The 23,070-nt window shown below is 45.0% G+C and overlaps 1 protein-coding gene across 1 annotated transcript; it reads left to right on the top strand.

Moving 5' to 3' along the window:
- Window positions 1-10,478: 10,478 nt before the first annotated feature.
- On the top strand, window positions 10,479-22,918 carry cog8 (component of oligomeric golgi complex 8). Its single transcript, XM_056278460.1, has 5 exons — window positions 10,479-10,960; window positions 11,053-11,260; window positions 19,827-20,645; window positions 21,407-21,575; window positions 22,014-22,918. Exons 1-5 carry the CDS (start codon window positions 10,578-10,580, stop codon window positions 22,388-22,390), a joined length of 1,956 nt encoding a protein of 651 aa, XP_056134435.1. The 5' UTR covers window positions 10,479-10,577; the 3' UTR covers window positions 22,391-22,918.
- The last annotated feature ends 152 nt before the right edge of the window (window positions 22,919-23,070 follow it).

Genomic DNA, 23,070 nt, shown 5'->3' with positions numbered 1-23,070 from the left:
AGCTCGAATCATCTCAGACTGGTTTCTTGAACATGACAATGAGTTCACTGTACTCAAATGGCCTCCACAGTGACCAGATCTCAATCCAATAGAGCACCTTTGGGATGTGGTGGACCGGGAGATTCGCATCATGGATGTGCAGCCGACAAATCTGCAGCAACTGCGTTATGCTATCATGTCAATATGGACCAAACTCTCTGAGGAATGTTTCCGGTACCTTGTTGAATCTATGCCACGAAGGATTAAGGCAGTTCTGAAGGCAAAAGGGGGTCCAACCCGATACTAGCAAGGTGTACCTAATAAAGTGGCCAGTGAGTGTATATTGACAATGGAAAGTGTAATTGCTAAATGTATTACTGTATATGTATCTGTGCCCTGTGTATCAAACATGACCTTCAATTTAAAATGTATTCACTGTACTTGGTCATTGAAATAACTGTAAATTTTATTTATTGAAATATATGTAGGTATGTGCAAACTCCACACAGAGCATGACCCGAGACGACCCCCAAAGTTGGACTACCCCAGGGCTTGAACCCAGAACCTTCTTGCTGTGAGGCCACCGCGCTAACCACTGTGCCCCTTGAGAACAGGATAAACGGTTCGGATAACGGATAGATGGATACAGCCCCGGCATCAATTTAATCCCTGATATCAGTATAACAGGCCAGTGTTTGAGTGTTTGATCTTGATTTGCAGTTGATGAAATCAAATGGACGTCTGATTATTGAGGTCAAGTCAATTTTATTTGTATAGCTCAATATCACAAACTATAAATTTGCCTCAAGGTGACACTAATCACCTTAGAAACTAAAGGCCGGTCAGTGAGAAAGTTGTACTAATTGGGTGTGCAACTTTCTCACTGACTGGCCCCAGGTGGTTAGGGTGGGCGGCCTAACCTCTGGAACATTGATCCTCAACACAGGTGCTCCTCAGGGTCGTGTGCTGATCCCTCTGCTGTACAACATCTACACACATGACTGCAAAGCCATGGACAGTTCCTCCTCCTTCATCAAATTTGCAGACGACACAGTGGTAATAGGCCTGATTTCCAACAACAACAAACAGGCCTATCTGAACCAAGTAGATGACCTGGCACAGTAGTGCCAATCCAACAGCCTGACCCTGAACGTCAGCAAGACAAAAGAAATGGTGGTGGACTTCAGTAGACAGCAGGGGAAAGGATACAACCCACTAAAGATCAACAGGGAACCTATGGAGAGGGTCTCCAGCGTTAAATACCTCGGCGTACACATCGCTGAGGTCCTCACCTGGACTCCACACCCAGCACACTCTAAAGACGTCCAGACAGAGGCTTTACTTCCTCCGTAGGCTGAGGAAATTCAAGGTCTAACCCTCCATCCTGAAGACATTCTATTCCTCGGCTGTGGAGAGCGTCCTAACAGGTTGCATCACCGCCTGGTATGGAAACTGTTCTGCCCGTGACCGAGTTGACCTGCAGAGAGTGGTGTGTTCCCTCCCCATCCTGCAGGACACTTATAGTCCATGGGCCAGAGCCCAAAATTTCCTATTTCGGTACACTCAAGGTGGCAAAACTTACTTATAATTTTTGAAAGGATCCATGTCTGTAGATGATATTTTGGTATGATAACCATTCCTGAGTGGCAGCTGTATCACAGTTATCAGCTCATGAAGTTAACCACCCCCTAAAGTAAATTGCATTTTAGACGCTGGTGCATATCCTGGTTTAGCCTCATGGTCAGGACATTTTTCAATGTTCTATAATATTGTCTTTGGTATCATTTTAAAGGGGACCTTCTTAGCTTTCATTCAAGCCCTGTTGTGGATATTTCTCACAAATATAGAGGTCACTTGAGCTCTTCAACCCGTCAATAACACACATCTTTCTGCAATGTTCGCCTAAACTATATACTTTCTTTTAGCCCTGTGGCATCTAGGAATATCAGGGACACAAAACACAAAAACTGGAATACTCACAGGACTGTAAAGATTCAGGAAATGTATAATATACCCATACTATTTCATTGTGTGAGGTGATTGTGAACCTTAAATTAGAAGGGCATTATTACTAAGAAACTAACTAGACCAAAGCCAGTTAGTCCATGGGTCAGACCAGATATCGATATCACCCAAGGTGACACAACTTCACTGGTGCCATTTTATTTGGTACACTAACAGAAGTAAAATAATACATGATAACCTTTCCAAATGAGCAGCTATTTCATTTTTCTTTCAGGAAACCTGTTTCTGTGCCTCTCACGATTGTGTATTTGCCCAGATTTTTACAAATATAGCATTTCAACACCCCTGGTACTGATTAGCCTAGCTTAAACTCTGGGACAGTTCTTAGTTGGCCAACAACCAAGGATAACCAGTGCTGTGTACATCCATTCATTGTGCTAAGCTAGGCTAACGTGCAGCCAGATAGCTTTCTACTAAACACATATAGAGGAAACTGGTATCTATCTTCTTGTCTCACTCTGGAGAAGATTGTAAGCTAATTTCCCATAATGTTAGCATGTTCTTTTAATGTATATGTTAATATGATTAGTTAAAGTGGCTACGAGGAACTTTCATCTTGTGTTGATTTTAGCGGCCTCATGTGGACAAAATACAGCTGTTGCATAGCAACTAGGTAATGTATCTATTTGTGGCTATGTAAGATAAATAATGGTAATATGACGCTGGTGAAGCAAAGTAAACTTTGTTTTAGTAGTGTTCATACACCTAAGTTACATGTATTTGTTTGTATGTGGCAGGTGAAAACTGACTGAATATGGCCACTGGTGAACAAGCAAGTTTTTACCCAATACCAAAGCGCCCACGGGTGGAGTGCATTATCCACTGTTCTGATGATACAGATAAGCTGGTTTCACTTCAAAGTGTCGACTCATGGAGAACTCTGCTCAGGGCAGCTCAGATACGAAATCATGCACCAGTTTTGAAACTGGCAAAAGACATTCCTGAGGGACAGATTCCAGCAATCTACTACCACAGAAAGTGTCGCAGTATCTTCACTATGAAGCAAATTCTTGATGGCCTCCTTGCAAAAGAAAAGAAAAGTTGTGTCTCTGCTGAAGAGAAACAATCTAAGAGAGTAGCTCGACATGCTCCAAGTACATCTAGGACTTATGACGCAGAGTGCATATTTTGTCAGAAAAACAGCAAATATTCCAAGAGACAGAATACGAGAGAAGTACTGGTGCAGTGTCGAGAACTGCGAGCTGATGCAAAGATCAGGAGTGCAGCCACAAAGAAAAGGGACAGCAGAATCCTTGCCATTGTGAGTAGAGACCTTGTAGCAGCTGAAGGGCACTACCACAGGTCATGCTATAGACTTTACACCAAAGAAGAGGTTTCCAAAGGAGAGGTTGCCAGCAATGAAGATGATGATGCTGCAGCCCAGTATGAAGCTGCTGTGAATAAGGCATACAATGAGCTGTTCCTCTTCATCAGGATGGAGCTTTTTGGCAATCCTCAAGTGATGACAATGACTGATCTCTCTTCTAGACTGGTAGCTTCAATGAACTCCCAAGGCATTGCCCAAGTCAAGGAATCAACCAAGAAGCACATAAGGCGAAACCTGGAGAGTGAGTTTGCTGGAGCCTTGCAGATATTCCCTGATGAGAAAGGAAAATTCCTCCTCTATCCCGATAACTTGTCCATGAGGGAACTTGCCAAAGAAAATCAGTCTCTCAAAAGGGAGCTGCAGACCCTGAAAAGTGTCAGTGCACAAGCTGTTATAGCCAAAGCAGCCATCAAATTGAGAGCAGACATTAAAAGTCAAGATGTTCCTCAAACCTGGCCGCCTGAAGTCAAACCAGAAGCAGAATGTCCTACCATTCCAGAGTCGCTCATTATCTTCCTGTACTCTCTACTCACAGGCTCAAATGATCCTGATCATGCATCCCAGAGAGTGCAGTGCCTTCTGCAGTCATTTGGCCATGACATAGTATATGCAGTGACATGTGGCAATACCAAGCCTTCCAAGCACATTGTTCTGCCATTCAGTGTCAAATCGTTGACAGGAAATGTAGAGTTGATAAACATCCTCAACCGACTTGGTCACAGTGTGTCCTATTCACAGATGGAAGAGATCAACACTGCCCTGTGTCTCCAGAAACTCTCATCATCAGGGAGTGGCATTGCCCTTCTAGCTAACATCCATCCTGGCATATTCACAACTTTAGCCTGGGACAATATCGACCGTCTTGAAGAAACTGTCAGTGGTGAGGGAACATCTCACAGAGTCAATGGGATTGCTGTGCAAGCAAAGCCAGTCAACCCACTTCCTGTCCAACCCATGCCCACTGTTCCCAAAACAAAGAAGAGAAGCATTGATGGACCCCCACCAATGTTACCAACTTACAATGCTGGACAACGGGTAGGGCCACCACAAAGCAAAAAGTCAGATGCCGATACTGCAGCCAATACTAAGCTTGCCAGAGAGAAAAACCTTCTTTGGGTCCTAGCACGCATGTCACAACAAGAAGAACAGTCAGTCAGCAGCTGGACAGGCTTCAACATCCTGACTCGAGGAGAGATGACGGTCATCCCCGACAATATAGGCTATCTGCCTACCATCAATGCTCCAGCGACACAAATGTCTACTGTCAACGAGGTGCTTAACCAGTCACTGAGCATCATGCAGTGCTTAGGCCTGAGGAAGATTGTCTGTGTCTTTGACCAAGCCCTGTATGCGAAGGCTGTCGAGATCACATGGAAACACCATGACAAGTTCCATGATATCATCGTTAGGCTTGGGGTATTCCACACCATCTGCACACTGCTGGCAATAATAGGAAAGCGTTTCCAAGATGCTGGACTCAAAGACCTCTGCATTGAGTCTGGCATGATTGCAGAAGGCTCAATTGCTGGTGTTATGGATGGCCGCAAGTACAACAGGGCAGTGCGACTACACAAGCTCCTGTATGAGGCTCTCATGCGACTGACCTTGAATGGTTTCCTGTCCTGGTTGGAAGAAACTCACAGGAATGACATGGTTCACCTGAATGAGACACTGAAGACCATTGACAGCCTTGGGAAAGAAGTCTCACAGCATGCTTTGAAGGAGGTCCTCGAGAACAGCTCTTGTACACGCATCATGGATCTATTTGAAGTCTACCGTGAGTTCCTTAGAGGTGGAAACGGCAGCCTCTCGAACTTCTGGATGTCCTATTTGGACATGGTTGAAATCTTGTTGGGGCTCATCCGAGCATCCAGAGAGGGAGACTGGATGCTACACTTGGCTAGCATTCGAGCAATGATCCCATGGTGCTTTGCTTATGACAGGATGAATTATGCACGCTACCTCCCCTACTACTACGCCCAGATGTCTGAGCTGCCCATCACACACCCAGATGTGTACACAGAATTCATGGAAGGAGGCTTCTCAGTCCAACTGGGCTCCACCAATCCCTTTGGCCGAATCCCTGTTGACCAAGCTATAGAAGAAACGGTGAACAAAGACACCCAAACAGCTGGAGGGACAAAGGGATTCAGCTTGAAGCCAGGAGCTGTGACCAAATATTATCTCACAGCTGAGTATAGAAGCATGTACCTCAGACAGCTGAGAGACCTGACAGGTCAAGGCAGGTGCAAATGGTCTCATCCAGATCTACAGAGTCCAAGGATCAAGAGAGATGAAGCAGATGTCCAGTCTCTCATGGACCTTATGGAGAATAACTGGCTCAATCCTATGTCCCCTGATGAGATTGATTTGGTTAGCCTCTCCACTGGCAACATGGCTCCACCTGATGTGACCATAGATCTCTTGAGAGCTCTTGAGAAAGGAGAAGGGGCCTACCAAGCATTCCAGCAAACAAGGTTAGATGCAGACCCACCACCTGTGAAATTCCACGACAAGATGACCAAGCAAAGTCTGAAAACATTCTCCAATGTCAGCACAAAACAAGCTCATGGAAAGAAAGCACAGGATGTGGTTCTGAAGGCAGATAGAAACCTTTTCAGTCACATGATCCTGGTGGCTGAAAGCAGGAAGGTGAATCTGAAGGATGTCCTTGCCTACCCATTGGGCCCACTACCATGGGCACAGGCAAATGCTGATGGGTCCTTACGAAAAACAAACAAGGCTGCACTTGCCAGAGAGCTTGAAAAGAATGTATCTCCTGCAGAAGACATCCCAATCCCATCTACTTCCATCATTGATGGGATGAGCCTGGTCCAAAAAATGAATGGCAACAACAAAACCTTTGCACAGGTGGCAGAGTCAGCCTTGACCCAGGTCCTCCATGAGGGAGCACAGAGTGGGAGGATTGATGTTGTTTTTGATGTCTATCACCAGACTTCGATCAAAGATGCTGAACGACTGAACCGGGGTAGAGACATCACTCTCCAGTACAAGAATCTTGCAGGGGGACACCACGTCCAGCAGTGGAGAAAATTTCTGTGCAGTTCCTCCAACAAGACCAGTCTCATCAAGTTTCTGGTGGAAGAGTGGAAACTCCCACGATACAGAGCTATGCTGCATGGCAAGGTGTTGTACATGACCTGTGAGGAAACCTGCTACAAGTTGACAGAAGATGGGTGTGAGGAAGCAGCAGAACTGCACTCCACACATGAAGAAGCTGACACCCATCTGCTCCTGCATGCATTGCATGCAGCAAATGCGGGCTCAAAGTCAGTTATCATCACAGCTGAGGACACTGATGTCATGGTGCTTTGTCTTGGCTTCCAGAAGGACATCACCTGTCCCATCTACCAGAAGTGTGGGACTCAGAACCGCACACGGTTTGTCGACATCACCAAACTGGCAAGTTCACTTGGAGACAGCATCTGTGACAGCCTAATTGGCTTACATGCCTTCACAGGCTGCGACACTGTCAGTGCATTCGCTGGTCGAGGGAAGCTGAATGCCCTGAAGATAGTGAGAAAGCACACTTCCTGCCAAGAGACTTTTAGTCAACTGGGACAGACATGGAATGTGAGTGATGAGCTGTTCCAGAAAATTGAGCAGTTCACCTGTCGGATGTATGTTGCTAATAGCAGCACTGCTGAGGTGAACAAACTGCGTTACCAGCTCTTCTGCACCAAAAGGGGAGAGGTTGAGTCCAGCCAGCTGCCACCATGTAGAGACTGTCTCTTTATGCATGTTCAACGAGCCAACTATCAGGCAGCAATATGGAAGTGCTGTCTGCAGGCTAACCCTGTGGTGCCAAGCCCTACTGAGTATGGATGGACAGACGATGAAGGCAAGCTGGCCATTTACTGGATGCGCTCCCCACCTGCACCAGATGTGGTCTTGGAAATGCTAACATGCAAGTGTGTGCATTCATGCAAAATGCCAAGCTGCATGTGCCTGTCAAATGGACTTCCATGCACAGACATGTGCAGGTTACAGACCTGCAGTAACCAAAAACAGCAGGATGGTCCAGAACTGGACTTTGAACTTGGGGAGTCAGATGATGAGAGAAACGAGCAGTTTGATGAATGACAGTGTGATGATTCTGATGGTATTACTGTGGTAGTAGTCTATTGATGCACAGGATGTTGATTCTGGACTTGGTTACCCAGAGCTTGATAACAATAATGTAACCATATTCACATATACCCATTACCCTACCCATTACCATTACATATACCCACTAATGATATGGGATTACATGTATCATTGACTAAGTATATGTAAATGTCAATGTTGTTTAAAATATTAAAATAGTTCATTACCTCACTATGGTATTCCTTTTTATCATGTATTTTGATTGTGTATTTAAACAAATGTATAGAGACCAGTTTGTGACCTAACTGGTCTTGGTCTAGTTCTCATTTAAGGCTCACAATCACCTCACACAATGAAATAGTATGGGTATATTATACATTTCCTGAATCTTTACAGTCCTGTGAGTATTCCAGTTTTTGTGTTTTGTGTCCCTGATATTCCTAGATGCCACAGGGCTAAAAGAAAGTATATAGTTTAGGCGAACATTGCAGAAAGATGTGTGTTATTGACGGGTTGAAGAGCTCAAGTGACCTCTATATTTGTGAGAAATATCCACAACAGGGCTTGAATGAAAGCTAAGAAGGTCCCCTTTAAAATGATACCAAAGACAATATTATAGAACATTGAAAAATGTCCTGACCATGAGGCTAAACCAGGATATGCACCAGCGTCTAAAATGCAATTTACTTTAGGGGGTGGTTAACTTCATGAGCTGATAACTGTGATACAGCTGCCACTCAGGAATGGTTATCATACCAAAATATCATCTACAGACATGGATCCTTTCAAAAATTATAAGTAAGTTTTGCCACCTTGAGTGTACCGAAATATCGTCTGGCCCATGGACTATTACACCAGAAGGGTGAGGACGAGAGCCAAGAAGATCACGAGTGGCACTTCTCACCCTAACAATGGACTTTTCAGGCTATTGGGGTCTGGTAGACGCCTCTGTAGTCTTAGGGCCAAAACAGAGAGACTAAAGAGAAGGTTCTATCCACAGGCCATAAGAACTCTCAACATATATGACCTTTCACATACTTGAGACAGCTAGGTTTTTATTTTTTATTTATTGTTTGGTTTATTTTGACTTAAGAATGCACTGATCTTTTGTCTTTTATCGCTATATACTAGGCCTATGTTTTTTTTTCACAGTGACAGACTGAGTACGCCCTTTCATTTCACTGCATGTTTTACTCTGTGTTTCTGTGCATGAGACAAATAAAGTACTTGAACTTGAACAAATATCAATGTCGGCTGCGCTCCACCTCAGGATGCATAAGCTGTATTTTGAAAAATCACCATCCATATAGGTTTTGCACATTTGTTCTGGATAGTATTGTAGCGAATTCGGGTGCTAGCGAGTCTCTTTATCCGTGCACGTTACAGTATGTACAATGTTTTTTTTTCTTCTATTGGTAAGATGCAGGTCAAAGTTTTTAATAATAAAAACGAGACAAACACTAATAGTCAGTCAGTCCATTTAATAATTACGCTTGAAGGATTTCATATGCATGCGTGGGTACAATCAAAATAACAGGGTTTTTTGACGACACAGTGACTGTGATAATCTCTGGAGCTAATAAACGATGGCGAGCGCTCAAAATCGTTAACAGTCTGGCGACGGATTCAGGACACCTCCAACTCCTCCCACCTCCACCTCCCACTTTTAATCGTCATTTTAAGGGTCCAGACTCCAGACACACCAAACCGACTAGCGGCGACGGAGGCCGGATGTTGGGTCGCCTCACGTCGCCTGCCGTCTGGGCCAAAAAGTAGCACTTGAGCACACCGCAAAGACTACAGCCGAAGGCCAACTAGCATGTACGTTCTGCACTGATTCGCTAAGCTGAACAGCCAATCAGAGTGATCTCTCTCCCCGACGGGCTCCGCCGATTGAACATGCTGAGTCAACGTGCTGAATCGGCCGAAAAGCTGCCGTCATGGGCCCGGACGCGATATTATGAACCCTACATAGGCCTCGCCAAAATCCCGTTTCTGGCTTTGTCACGTGTGCGCCACCGTAGCAACGCGAAAATATGTTGTTATGGGGTTAGCGCTCATCAAGGAAACGCTGTACACCCACAATTTAACCTGTCTAAGTTATCCACAATCAACATTAACGTTTTTAACTCAATCTTTGCTTGCTCCACGTTTGAGCATAGGATACTTCACCCCTTATCATGACTACAAACAAAACGAGCTCCTATATTGTAGTAATATGACTTTTACAAGTCTTACACATTAGCGCCACCTTCAGCTCTTGCACATTAGCGCCACCCTCAGGAAGATGACATATTTGACTCTGTCGTGATGTACTACTCAATGTAACCTTTTAGCTGGGGTTCATTCTGATTCTTTGTCTCATCAAGCCTCAAATGCATCACAATTATAATACCAATAACGTATCCAAGGAGCAGAGGCAGACCTTGTAACCTAAAATTGTTAGGTTAGTCAACTTAAGGCTATTCTTTCCCTCACAATCATAATTTCAACCCCATGGTTCACTTTTTAGACGATTCATAAGTTCAAATTGAAGGTAGCTAACGTTAGCTTTGCTTCGCACCGAGTTGATAGTTGATTGTTTCCTTAGCAACGCAGCGGAAATCCGGCGTCCGTTCGCGGAAATCCGGCGTCCGTTCGCGAGATTTGGGACAGGGTACGGGATTTTGGCGAGGGCTATGTAGGGTTCATAATATCGCGGCCCGGACAGTGCCGACGGTGCGGAACACGTCGCAAAAACTTGGATCACAGACGCTCACCGACGGCCCGACATTGGTGTGTCAGGGCCCTAAACAACGGAAGCACTAGTTGGGGGTTAGGTTTGGGGACGGTGGGAGCTGTTGAGGAGGAGTTGGAGGACGTGGGAAGGAGTTGGAGCTGTCCTCAGTCCGTTCCTTCTCCAAAATTGTAGAATGAAACATACCAATTACTGACGCTGGGGAACGCACTATGTTTCAAGTGCGATTTGACTGCCATCAAGTCACACGAACAAGAAAGGATCAGCCCGGAAGTGTTCCACAAGCCTGCGTTACAGATATCGAGCTTCAGTTTGTCTGTTTACATTTTCTCTATCCTGCAATATTAACTTAATTTCAAAACTAACGTTCATAAACCGCAATTACTTTCACCGAATTTGATGACACGCTTTGCGCATACTGACAATCGCGGGTTAAAGGCAGAGCTCGTCAACATGGCAGCTGTCGACGTGGAAGATGAGAGTATTTTGGCTTCAATATTCAAAGACAGCTTCCCGGACAACTGGAGGGAGAATTCAGACTTTGCAACCTATTTGTCTGAACTCAGCTCTTACGGCGTGGAGAAGTTAAACCGAGAGCCCGAGAGGCTGGCAGATGAGAGGGCTCAGATATTGCAGCAAACACGTGAACTCGCTTTCTCCAACTACAAGACCTTCATTCGCACAGCCGACTGCACAGAGGAGATATATAGAGATTTCGGACGTATAGAAAGCAGTGTCTCCAAGCTCCTGGATAAGTTGCCAAGCTTTGGTGAAAAATGCAGGTCAGTGTTGATTAATGATATCAAATATATAGTTTCTCCCTCGCTGCATCGTTGCAGACCATCCAGTTACTGATGACGTTTACTTCATATAGGGGTTTCATGAAAGAGGCGGAGGAGATTGGGGTCAGTCGTCGAATGAATAGCCTGACGTTGAATCGCCACACGGAAATCCTTGAAATTCTGGAGATCCCTCAGCTCATGGACACCTGCGTACGCAACGGCTACTACGAGGAGGCGCTGGAGCTTGCGGCTTATGTCAAGAGGCTGGAGAAGAAGCATTCCTCCCTACCAGTGATCCAGGTACCGCCTTTTCCAGTCTTTTAATCAAAACCTATGCACTGCTTGGTAAAATTAGGCTGTGCTTTCCTCTGTCTACATCCAATTAATTTTGCATTGTGAACTTTGCATGCTTCAGATATTGGTACCGATTCGGTCTGTAAAACCCATTTAAAACTGAGGTTTCTAAGTGTTAGAAGCTTGTTTTAAACCAAGCACCCTTATAAGACACTAAAATGTTTTATGTAAAAAATGTAAATCAATAAAATGATGAAATGGTATAAATCTTTCAAACTCATGTATATTTTGCGGCACAACCTTGTACAATACATTGATATAGTAGTCACTATCAATGTATTGGACTAAGTAGTGCATTGTAGAATGTGGTGTTATCCTGTGGCGGCTCTGGGGGGGGGCGTCAATTGTTGCAATGATGGCTAAGGTGACCCTTTCAATGGGTAAATTTACCTAATTTAGGTAGCTAGCTAGCTTGACTCAAGAATAAAGCTGATGTTTAGAGCTGTAGTAGCTCCAGAGGTATAACGTTGATTAGCCACAGTATGAAGTTATGGTAAGTAGTAGTGGAAGCTAGATTAAGAGGAGAGGTGATGATAAGTAAGCAGCAGTATGGTTTCATGCCAAGAAAGAGCACAACTGATGTGATGTTTGCTTTGGGAGTGTTGATGTGATGTGTTGATGGGAGTGTGTGGCCTCACCTTGCGTTGACTCTGTTTTTGGTGTTGTCGTGTGGAGTGCGGGGAGGTGTGTCGAAGGTGGCTGGTTGGGAGAGAAGGCGTTGGATCGGCTGGGGGAGCCTGGTCTGCCACGTCCGGTGGGCCCAGGGACCAGGGCCCTGCCTGGAGCTGCACCAGAGGAGTAAAACAGAGGGCGGTTTGACAGGACGCGGAAGCGGTGCAGGCTAAGCTAACTGCTAGCCCGTGCAGACCGGCAGTTCCGACAGTCATCCTGACGTTCGCTGTCTTGGACAGTGATTTTTTTTGTTGTTGGATATGTTGGATATATGTGTTTTTGTACTTTAGATATATGTGGTCTTGTAGTTTGGATATGTGTTTTTGTCTTTGTGTTGCACTGCTGTGGGCTCGGGGAAACGATATTTGATTTCATTTCATGTACGCAAGTGCATAAAATGAAATGACAAATAAATGTTCCTGATTCCTGATGGAGAAGTAGAGAGAAGGTCAGAAGGAGTCACAATGTGTCTTTGTGCATTTAGAGAAAGCATATGACAGGGTGCCGAGAGAGGTGTGTATAGTATGAGGAAGTCGGGAGTGGCAGAGAAGTATGTATGAGTGGTGCAGGATATGGATGAGGCCAGTGTGACAGTGGTTAGGTGTGCGGTTAGATGACGGCTGGGTTCAAACTGGAGGCGGGATTACATCAAGGATTGGCTCTGAGCCCTTTATTATGTGCAATGGTGATGGACAGGTTGATGGATGAGATCAGGCAGGAGTCTCCGTGGACTATGATGTTCGCAGATGACATTGTGATCTGTAGTGAAAGTAGGAAGCAGGTTGAGGAGAGCCTGGAGAGGTGGAGGTATGCACTGGAAAGAAGAGGAATGAAAGTCAGTAGGAGCAAGATGGAATACATACGCGTGAACGAGAGGGAGGACAGCGGAATGGTGAGGATGCAAGGAGTAGAGGTGGTGACAATGGATGAGTTTAAATATTTGGGGTCAACTGTTAAAAGTAATGGAGAGTATGGAAGAAAGATGAAGAAGAGCGTGCGGGCAGGGTGGACTGGATGGAGAAAAGTGTCAGAAGTGATTTATGACAGAAGGGTACCAGCAAGAGTGAAAGGGAAGGTTTACAAGATGGTAGTGAGACCAGCTATGTTGTATGGTTTGGAGACGGTGGCCCTGACGAAGACAGGAGGCGGAGCTAGAGGTGGCAGAGTTGAAGATGCCAGGATTTTTGATGAGGAGTGATGAAGATGGACAGGATTAGAAATTAGTATATTAGAGGGACAGCTGAGGTTTGACGGTCTGGCGACAAGGCAAGAGAGGCGAGATTGAGATGGTTTGGCCCTGTGTGGAGGAGAGATACTGGGTATATGGGATAAGGATGCTGAAGATGGAGCTGCCAGGCAAAAGGAAAAGAGGAAGGCCAAAGAGAAGGTTTAGGTATGTGGTGAGGGAGGACATGCGGGTGGTTGAAGTGACAGAGGGAGATACAAAGGACAGGAAGAGATGGAAACAGATTATCAGATGTGATGACCCTTAAAGTGAGCAGCTGAAAAAAGAAGAATAATACCTCTTTCATACTGGCCAAAAAAACCACTAACATCTGCCTTTGGTCAATGTAACATTGACCACCAAAGGCAGATATTAGCGGGTTTTTTGGGCAGTGTGAAAGGGGTATATGCTAGCTAGCCTGGCATTGTCACATTATTGTACAATTTGTTTGTTTTGTTTTTTTCTGGTCACCTCACTCAATACCACCAGTAACCACTAGATGGGAACGTAAGACAAAGATTGTTCCTTATGCTACAATACTGTACTGTTTTGCAGTATTTGTAGAATGCTACATCCAGGAGGTCATTGTAAATGTCTTGAATACAATTATTTTGGGTCTACAATGACTGTCTGTTGATGACCACAGTGGTGGTCGTCAACAGATAAACTGACATCTTATCAGTTTGCCCACACACACACCTTCGAATGTGAAGCGAGACTGCTTTGCCATTAATCAAATAAAATTTAGAAAGGAATTCCCTCTCACGATAAACTGATTTAGTCTTCAACAGATAGCCTTATTTTCATCAGATAGCCTTTGAACACGCCATAAACTTTCACACAGTTATAAGACAGGCTAGAATGTGGCGGTTCTTGGTCACCTCATCGTTGTGACGATGCACAGCTATCCTGTAGCTCTCATCCAACTGTGTGGGAATGTTGACTCTCGCAAAAGCCGAAAGTTTCAGGCAACTGTCCATATTCATCTTCAATATTTCATGATTTTTCACCCTCTCCAAGAGATGATGCATTTCGGTGACATCCATAGTTATCCAAAATATAATAGATATAGAAATCTATATATTTTTGGAGAAACTCACAAAAGCTGAAATTCTAAATAATTTACACTTGATGTTGCCTATTCATAGATCAGTACCTGCATGTCCCAGAGGATTTTGTGGCTATTCAGAAAGCTAATGTTTTGGCATAGGGCTGATTAGAGCCGCTCCCCGGTAACTAAATTTAATTACAATAGGTAACCAGTAAAATGTTCAATTTCTCACATTTATAACAAACCGAGTTTTATGAAAATCAGTTAAGAATTAAGCTAGTTACAGTCGATTTTGTAGTGAAGTCTGCATCTTTCAATACACATTGTATTTGTTTACTAGCCGATCTTGAATGCTTCAGTATGGCAGATGTGCAGACGCATAGCAGTGACACAGCAGCAGCCAATGAGGTATGGCTGGCTGCCTCAGTTATCCATCCATCCATCCATTATCCAAACTGCTTATCCTTACCCAGGGTTGCGGGAGATGCGAAAACACGTTAGTGCAAGCCCTCCCGGAACCCATTGCGATTAACTTACCATGAAAGTCTATCAGAGCGATCTGGGCAATTTTCAGCCAGACTGAAATCGCCAAAGGGGCGGTACTGCACAGAACATGACTTACCCCTGATTGGACTATGATATTTAGACATGGGACAAACTGTTTAGAATAGTCACAGCTAGCATAACACAGTGGTAGAATGTGATAGAAAAATTCTCTCCCTTTTCCCTTTGGTAGTGTGTCGCCCGATCACCCTAAGGAATAAACCGCTAATTGTTTCTACTACTACTACTACTACTACTACTACTACTTTCGGCTGCTCCCGTTAGCGGTCACCACAGCGGATCATCCGTTTCCATTTCTTCCTGTCTTCTGCATCTTCCTCTGTCAGACCAGCCACCTGCATGTCTTCCCTCACCACATCCATAAACCTCCTCTTTGGCCTTCCTCTTTCCCTCTTTCCTGGCAGCTCCATATTCAGCATCCTTCTCCCAATATACATACACAGCATCTCTTCTCCACACGTGTCCAAACCGCCAATTGTTTGGGATTAAATTGGGCCAGGGCTGGCTGGGGCTCAGCACCGCCACATAGTATCTATCTCAAATGACATCAGGTGGAGTTGAGCACTGGCAAGGGGGAAAAAAAGTCTTCTATCAACAATTTATTGATACATATTTAGTCTGGGTTTATTGTGAAAAGAATACATAATGTAGCGACCGGGGGAGGCGGTCGCTCTGACTGTTGGCAGATCTGTGCTGGGGGAGTGCAAGGGCTCATTGGGACTGTTAGTGTTAGTTGAAATTCTTATGATTTATGTTGTATTTTTACGTGTTCAATGTTCTTTTCATGTTGGGGTGTGTTTGTTTGGGATTCGACTCGGACTAAGTAGAAGATCCTTTACTGACAGACAGTAAGACTGTGACTTAGACTAACGTCTCCAGTTGTGACCTCGGTGGGGGGGTCTTGTTAAATGTAGTTCTGTTTGGTGTGCAAATAAAAGAGCACTCCCAGGGGCGTGTGGTGTATGGGACACAGGAGCTGCCATTAAAAAGAGATCTCTGCCTCTCGACTCCTTCTTCCACACCAGCTTGCCACATTGGTATCAGAAGTGAGATCGGGCTTAAGAATGGAGAAGGGGATCCAGAGACTAGAGTGGGACATTAAACAGATCTGTTGGCGCTTTGAAAACCTGGCAAAACAGAGCCCACCAGAGATGGACGTTTTCCAGCCCACCCTGATGGCTCCAGTGCACCACGGCCCCACCACCCCCTTGAGGCCAGGAGGGCCAATAAAGGGGAATGCCCACTGCCCACCACCACCGACCGCCCCCTAGAGGCCAGGAGGGCCAATACAGGGGAACACCTGCTGCCCACTGCCACTTCCCGCCCCCTAGTGACCAGGAGGGCTGCTGCACATAGAACACAAGACAAGCTGTTCAAGTACAACGGGATGACACACCTAGAGCCGTACCTCTCGCAAGTCCAGTTAGCAGCATGGGACAGCGGATGGAGCAATGATGCCGCCATCTACCTGGCTCTGATGTTGGAGGGAAAGGCATTGCAGGTGCTCCTCGACCTAGCCCCAGAGGAGCAGCGGGACCTCCAGGCTCTGACCATGGCACTGGAGAGGCGATCTTGGCAATGGCCCTTCATTGACCATAGCAGGGAGGAGCTAGCCAGCCACCACTGCCAAGACCCAAGAGAGAGAGAGCCTGTGCACCTTCGCCGCAGATAGTATGCAGCTGCACACCCGACATGGTTACCCGCAGTTCAACGCAGCCACCCAAGAGGAGCTGGCCCTCCATGCTTTCCTGCAGGGTCTCACGCTGGAGCAGTTGCGCCAGCATGTCCGCCTCGCCGTGCCTCAGTCCCTCAATGAGGCTCTCTTTAAAGCTGAACAGGTCGAGATGGTACTGTCCACGCAGCTTACCCAGCTGAGGCCTCTGCTCTCTGACCACACATCGGGTTGGCCGACTATGATGAAGAGGAGGAGGTAGAAGAGCTCTACGAAGTTCGTCTTCCATCACAGTAGTCTTCTTCCACTGTTCCATGCTCCAGTTCTGATGCTCACATGTCCATTGTAGGCACTTTCAAAGATGGACAGGGGTCATCATGAGCACTCTGATCAGTCTGTGGCTACACAGCCCCATACGCAGCATGGTGCCATGCACTGTGTTGTGACACATGTCTACCATAGCCAGCTTTAACTTTTTCAGCAATTTGAGCTACTGTAGCTGTTCTGTGGGATCGGACCAGATGGGCTAGCCCTTGCTCCCCACGTGTATCGATGTGCCTTGGGCACCCTTGACCCTGTATTTGGTTGTCCTTTGTTGGGACACTTTTAGTTGTTACTGACCACTGCATACCAGGAACACCCCACAAGACCTGCCATTTTGGAGATGCTCTGATCCAGTTATCTAGCAATCACAATTTTGGCCCTTGTCAAAGTCGCTCAGATCCTTACGTATGCCCATTTTTCCTGCTTCCAACACATCAACTTCAAGAACTTACTGTTCACTTGCTGTCTAATATATCCCGTCCCTTAACAGATGCTATTGTAACTAGATAATCAAAGTTATTCACTTACCTGTTAGTGGTTTTAATGTTTTGGATTGGTGTATCTTAGCTAGCTAGGTTTGGCAGTAATATCAGCAACCAAGGGCCATTTTGCTAGGCTTAATTTTGTGACTGTAAATTGATATGAACCATCCTGTTAATCAAGTTAGGCTGGAAGCCAGTATGTGGCATAGGTGGATCGCAAGGTAGGGAGAAAAATATGTCAGAAACTGACAGGTTTAAGAATGTAATTTGCACTAATATTCTGCTTAAAGCAGGAGTAGACAACTTTTTTGCTTTAACTTGTCATTGTGAAGCAAACGTTAATTGCAGTGTAATGGCTATAGAATAATGACACCATCAGCATTTAGATTGGTTTCCTATAAGTCTCACTTTCACTATGCAATTTTGTCTTACACCAAGTACGATCCCATGGGAAAATAAAGGCTCGAATTACGGCACAAAGGAAGTGTGTCAACCACTGCAAAACCAAAACCGGTAGAGGATAGCGCTTTGTTTTTCCCCGGTAGCTAGCCCCAGTAGCAGAAATGGTGGACAGTGGAACAACTTACTGAAGTTACAGTGGAAACTCTACTTGGCAAGAGAAAAAGAACCCTGTTGAGGGGGGAGGCAAAGAAAACGAAGAGTGAGAGTGACAGAAACAGATGTAAAACGAGTTAACCTTGGACGGGCATTTACTTGATGGATCAAGCTCCAGTGTTGTATTGAATTCTGTTTTCCCATTAAGATCTATTTCCCCCTAGCCAGACAAAAGCATTCACATGGAAACAGGTTAGCTATCGGTTACGATTAGGTTAAGGTAAGTGTTAGGTTAAGTTTAGGATTAGCTTGAAGTTAGGTTAAGGTCAGGGTTAGGTTGAGGTTAGTTTAAGGTTAATCAAGCACCCTGGTGTTGTATCAAACCCTGGCTAGGGGGAAATAGATCTCGACTGGGGAACAGAATGGCTGTAGACAATTTTTCAACTACCCCCCCCCCCAGCTTTTCCAAGTGTTTTCGTTTGCGCTGCTGTCACAAAGACAACCAGATTACTTTCCATTTATTAGCAGCCTGACTACTGTCCAAAGCAAGAAACAACTGTAAGAATCCCAATTTGAACTAGAAACCCCGATCTCGGCTATGATAAAGGCAGAGTAAAACATCCAGTAGTTTAGTAAGTAACAAAGGCAGGCTTTTGTTACTTACTGATCCAGTAGCGAGAATACCAACTGAATGTTGGTTTGGAACCCTCTCAAGTCCTGGGTGTTGTGTCGACCTGTTTCCCCGTCGAGATTCGTTTCCCCCTAGCCAGAGTTTGATACAACACCGGGATGCTTGATTAACCATAACCCAATTTCAACGTAACCTTAACCTAACTTCAACCTAATCGTAACGTATAGCTAACCTGTTTCCATGCAAAAGTTTTTTTCTGGCTAGGAGCAAACAGATCTCAACAGGGAAACAGAGTTCGATACAACACCGGAGCTTGCTCCATCGAGTGAATGCCTGTCCCAAGGTTCACTCATTTTACGTTTGTTTCTGTCACTCTCCCTCTCGCCTTCTTTGCCTACTCCCTCAATGGGGTTCTTTTTCTCTTGCCAAGTAGAGTTTCCACTGTCACTTCAATAAGTTGTTCCACTGTCCACCATTTCTGCTACTGGGACTAGCTAGCTAGCTGGTTGACACACTTTCTTTGTACCGTAAATCAAGTGTTAATTTTCCTGTGAGATCATACCCGATGGCAGACAGAATTGCATGGTGAAAGCATGGCTTGTTGAGAACCAGTCTAAACGCCGATGGTGCCATTATTGTATAGCCGTTACACTGTGCAATCAACATTTACTTCATAATGATAAGGTAAAACAAAAAAGTTGTCTACTGTCGCTTTAATCTTGGACAAAGTGCTTATTCATTTCTATTTGCTGCTTTGCGGCAGTTGTGCAGGATTAGAGTAGTACATTCTTTTAAGTTTTTATAAGGATTATGTGTTGGTATTATGAGTATAGCTATATCAGTAAAGGGGGAGGGAATGTCTATAAAATTATTGCTACGGGTGTCTGGGTGGTGTGGCGGTCTATTCTGTTGCCTACCAACACGGGGATTGCCAATTCGAATCTCTGTTAACTCCGGCTTGGTCGGGCATCCCCGCAAACATGGGTGGGGAGCCGGATGTGGGTATCTGTCCTGATCGCTGTACTAGCGCCTCCTCTGGTCAGTCAGGGTGCCTGTTCAAGGGGGAGAGGGAACTGGGGGGAATAGCGTGATCCTCCCATGCAATGTCAGGTGAAAAGAAGTGGCTGGCGACTCCACATGTATTGGGGGAGGCATGTGGTAGTCTGCAGCCCTCCCTGGCTCAGCAGAGGGGGCGGAGCAGTGACTGGGATGACTCGGAAGAGTGGGGTAGTTGGCCATGTACAATTGGGAAGGAAAAAGGGGGGGGAATTATAACTACAGTAACTTTTTGTCAGGATTGTTACTTTATCTAATCAGGTGTGTTTTGTCATCCTAGGGTATTGTCCATGAAGTACAGCAGTCATCTCAGCTCATGCTGAACCAGCTATTGCAGCAGCTCCGCAGCAACTCCCAGCTTCCCGTTTGCCTTCGAGTGATTGGATATCTCCGGAGAATGGACGTGTTCACGGAGGCGGAACTACGGGTGAAATTTCTGCAGACACGAAGCACCTGGCTCCATTCCATCCTGACCACCATCCCCAACGATGACCCCTACTTCCACATCACAAAAACCATTGAGGCCTGCCGTGTCCATCTCTTTGATATAATCACCCAGTACCGTGCCATTTTCTCAGATGAGGACCCGCTATTGACCCCAGCAGGACAAACAGTCAATGAGGGAGCCATCTTCCATGGCTGGGTAGTGCAGAAGGTTGCAGAATTCCTGGAAACCTTGGATAGGGACCTCCAGCGTGGGGTGGGTGGACGCCTGGACTCCCTGCTAGGACAGTGCATGTACTTTGGCTTGTCGTTCAGCAGAGTTGGGGCAGACTTCCGTGGGCAGCTGGCACCCATGTTCCAGAGAGTGGCGGCAGACACTTTCCAGAAAGTGGTTCAGGAGGCTGTGGACAAGTTCCAAGAAGACATGAACCTGTATACACTCATCTCCCTACCTTCTGTGCTGGGAGGGACCATCCCGGCTGTGGCACCCTGCACTCAACCCGGCACCCTACAACCTCCCATGTCTCTCCTGGACTTCCAGCCTCTGGCCTGCTTCCTCAACAACATCCTGACAGCCTTCAATGACCTTCGACTGTGCTGCCCCCTTGGACTGGCACAGGAGGTCACCAAACAACTGGAGGATGCCCTTTTGGTGGTAATGATTTATCTTTTCTTTGTTATCTAAGAATATGGACAATGGACTCATATTGTTTGTTTCATCTGCTTTTTTAAGTAACATTATGTATCTTGTAATCTGTTGATGGAACAGACAACTGCAAAGACTAAGAATTTAAGACTCAGATTATGATTAAACAGGTTATTAGACCAACACATATTTTCCAAATTAAACTCTCATTTTGCAGCACAGCCAACCCATTACTTTTAAACTATCTTTGAACTGAAGAGTTCCAGGTAATGCCGTGTTGGAAACTCTCTGCATAATATATGTATGCATGTGTGTTCTTAGAAGTTGCCTCGCTCTAGACCTTATGTTCCCTCTACTTTTTCTGATGTATGCAGGGTTTTGGCTCTGCTTAAGATTAATCATAATATAATTTAAACACCATCAGTCACACACTGGTCAAGGATGCATATTAAAATGACAAATACACTTGCAGAGTTTTATATTTTCTAATAAAAATATAAATAGGTAGAGTTGACTTGGTGGCATTTCTTAATGCACAAATAATAGTATGAAAATCATTTTTTCCCCAAGTTTTCACACACTTGGTATTTGACTCGATATGTTGCTCACTGATGTTTAGACATAAGGCAAAATGACAGAAAATGTTAAATATAAACTACGAGCACTTTGGACCACACCAACTTTAATACGCTCCTGTGTTGTTAGACTTGTTGGCCAGTCTGTGTATCATTATGGTAGTAATTAATTTGCTTCCGTCTATCTTTGTTCAGGTTACCAAGCTGATCCTGGTCTTCCACAGGGCTGAGGAGTCTGCCTTCAGCGGCCGGGAGAAGGAGCTTTTTGTCCAGTTCTGTTGTGCTTTTGCAGAGGACCTGGTGCCCTTCCTTAATCGTTGTTTACAGCTCTTGTTTCCCCCAGCCCAGTTGTCCCTCATTCTGGGTAAATATGCACATATGCCTATTGCGCTTGAGCCTCTTACTCCTGATGGTGAGAACTAATTGATTGTTACTGTGGAGAGATGGTCATTAACAGTCCACAGTACAAATATAAAGCCACACTGAGTGACAGATTTCACAAAATTTCTTAGTTTCTAGATTTGCAATGTCTTAATGCAAATGCTACACAAACTATTTGTATGGCATTTACCTAAAAGAAGGGTACAACACATTTTGCGATCGAAGGCAAACTAAAGACATGGAGCCATGGGTACATAAGAAAAGGACAGAACTGTGAGGGCCTAAGACATGTATGAGCATCTGTTAATGGACATTATTAGGTCAGGATGAAGTCCTTAGTTAACACAAGTTCATGGAGTGGTTCGGGGGTTAACTGTGATTGGACTGGACATCATGATTAACCTGTTTCCCTGATTTCTAGGTATTCCTCCAACACAAGTGCACAAGCATGGCAGCCTGGGTTGTATCAATGTGAACACCGTCCTTGAGCCTTTAGAGTTTTTGCTTCCGAAAAAGGAGACTGTGGTACCATCTATAGACTTCACAGCTGACCTCAGCAGCCTGACCACACCTGACCCAGTTCTCAGTGATATTCTGAGACCCACAGCAGAACCACAACCCAAAGAACAAGTCATGGACTCGAGCTTCACCGAAGGAGCCAAACACTCAGAACCATTGTCCACAGGATCGACTCGGAACTTTTTTGACCCAGAGTTGGACACCATACTGAATGACCAAGGGTCTGAAGCACAGGATGTTGAAACTGCACAGGACTATGATGAATTTTCTTTGGAGTGATGTCAACTTCCCTCTGCTGGCCTCACTCATTATCTTTAAGTTTATAGTCCCATTCACACCTGACATTAACACAGATTTTTTATCCAGCCTGTTAGATATAGTTCAGCTGTTTTACAATATGGCGAAATGTAAACGCAGTAGCCAGCATAACATGGATGCATTCAAATTAAACTCACATTTCTTTCCCTCGCCAAAAAGCAGATTGCCATCTAAGTTACTTCCTAATTTTTTATGTCCTGGAAATTTTTTTTTCAGTAAACACTATCTCGCATGTTCCTTGTATCAAAATATATATGTGTGTATGTAATATGGCAGTCCATTTTAAAACAGTCTTGTCACTGTCAGAGCTTCCAGCGACTTATTGGATTTGCATACACTTCCTGTTAGGATACACAGATAAAAGTTTATGCCTGTTTGCGTATTCATCTGAATTGGAGGCCTATGCCATTCACACTTTGCTGATAATGTGAATTTGGAGCAGTCTCTGGTTCAGTGGCTCTTAAATGCATTTGCCCTGTCTGATTACATTCAGATCAGCCAAGGATACATGTTAACACAAGGTGTAAAGGGGGCCTATGGTGATGCATACTGGCCCAAGATTTGCGTTCTCTTCAACAGACTACTACATCTAGCCAAATTTGGTAGAGCATTGCTTTAATACTGTGTATAGATGTGGTTTA

This window comes from Lampris incognitus, chromosome 4 (assembly GCF_029633865.1).
Source record: "Lampris incognitus isolate fLamInc1 chromosome 4, fLamInc1.hap2, whole genome shotgun sequence".
NCBI lineage: Eukaryota > Metazoa > Chordata > Actinopteri > Lampriformes > Lampridae > Lampris > Lampris incognitus.
This window is presented reverse-complemented; position numbering and strand designations above follow the sequence as displayed.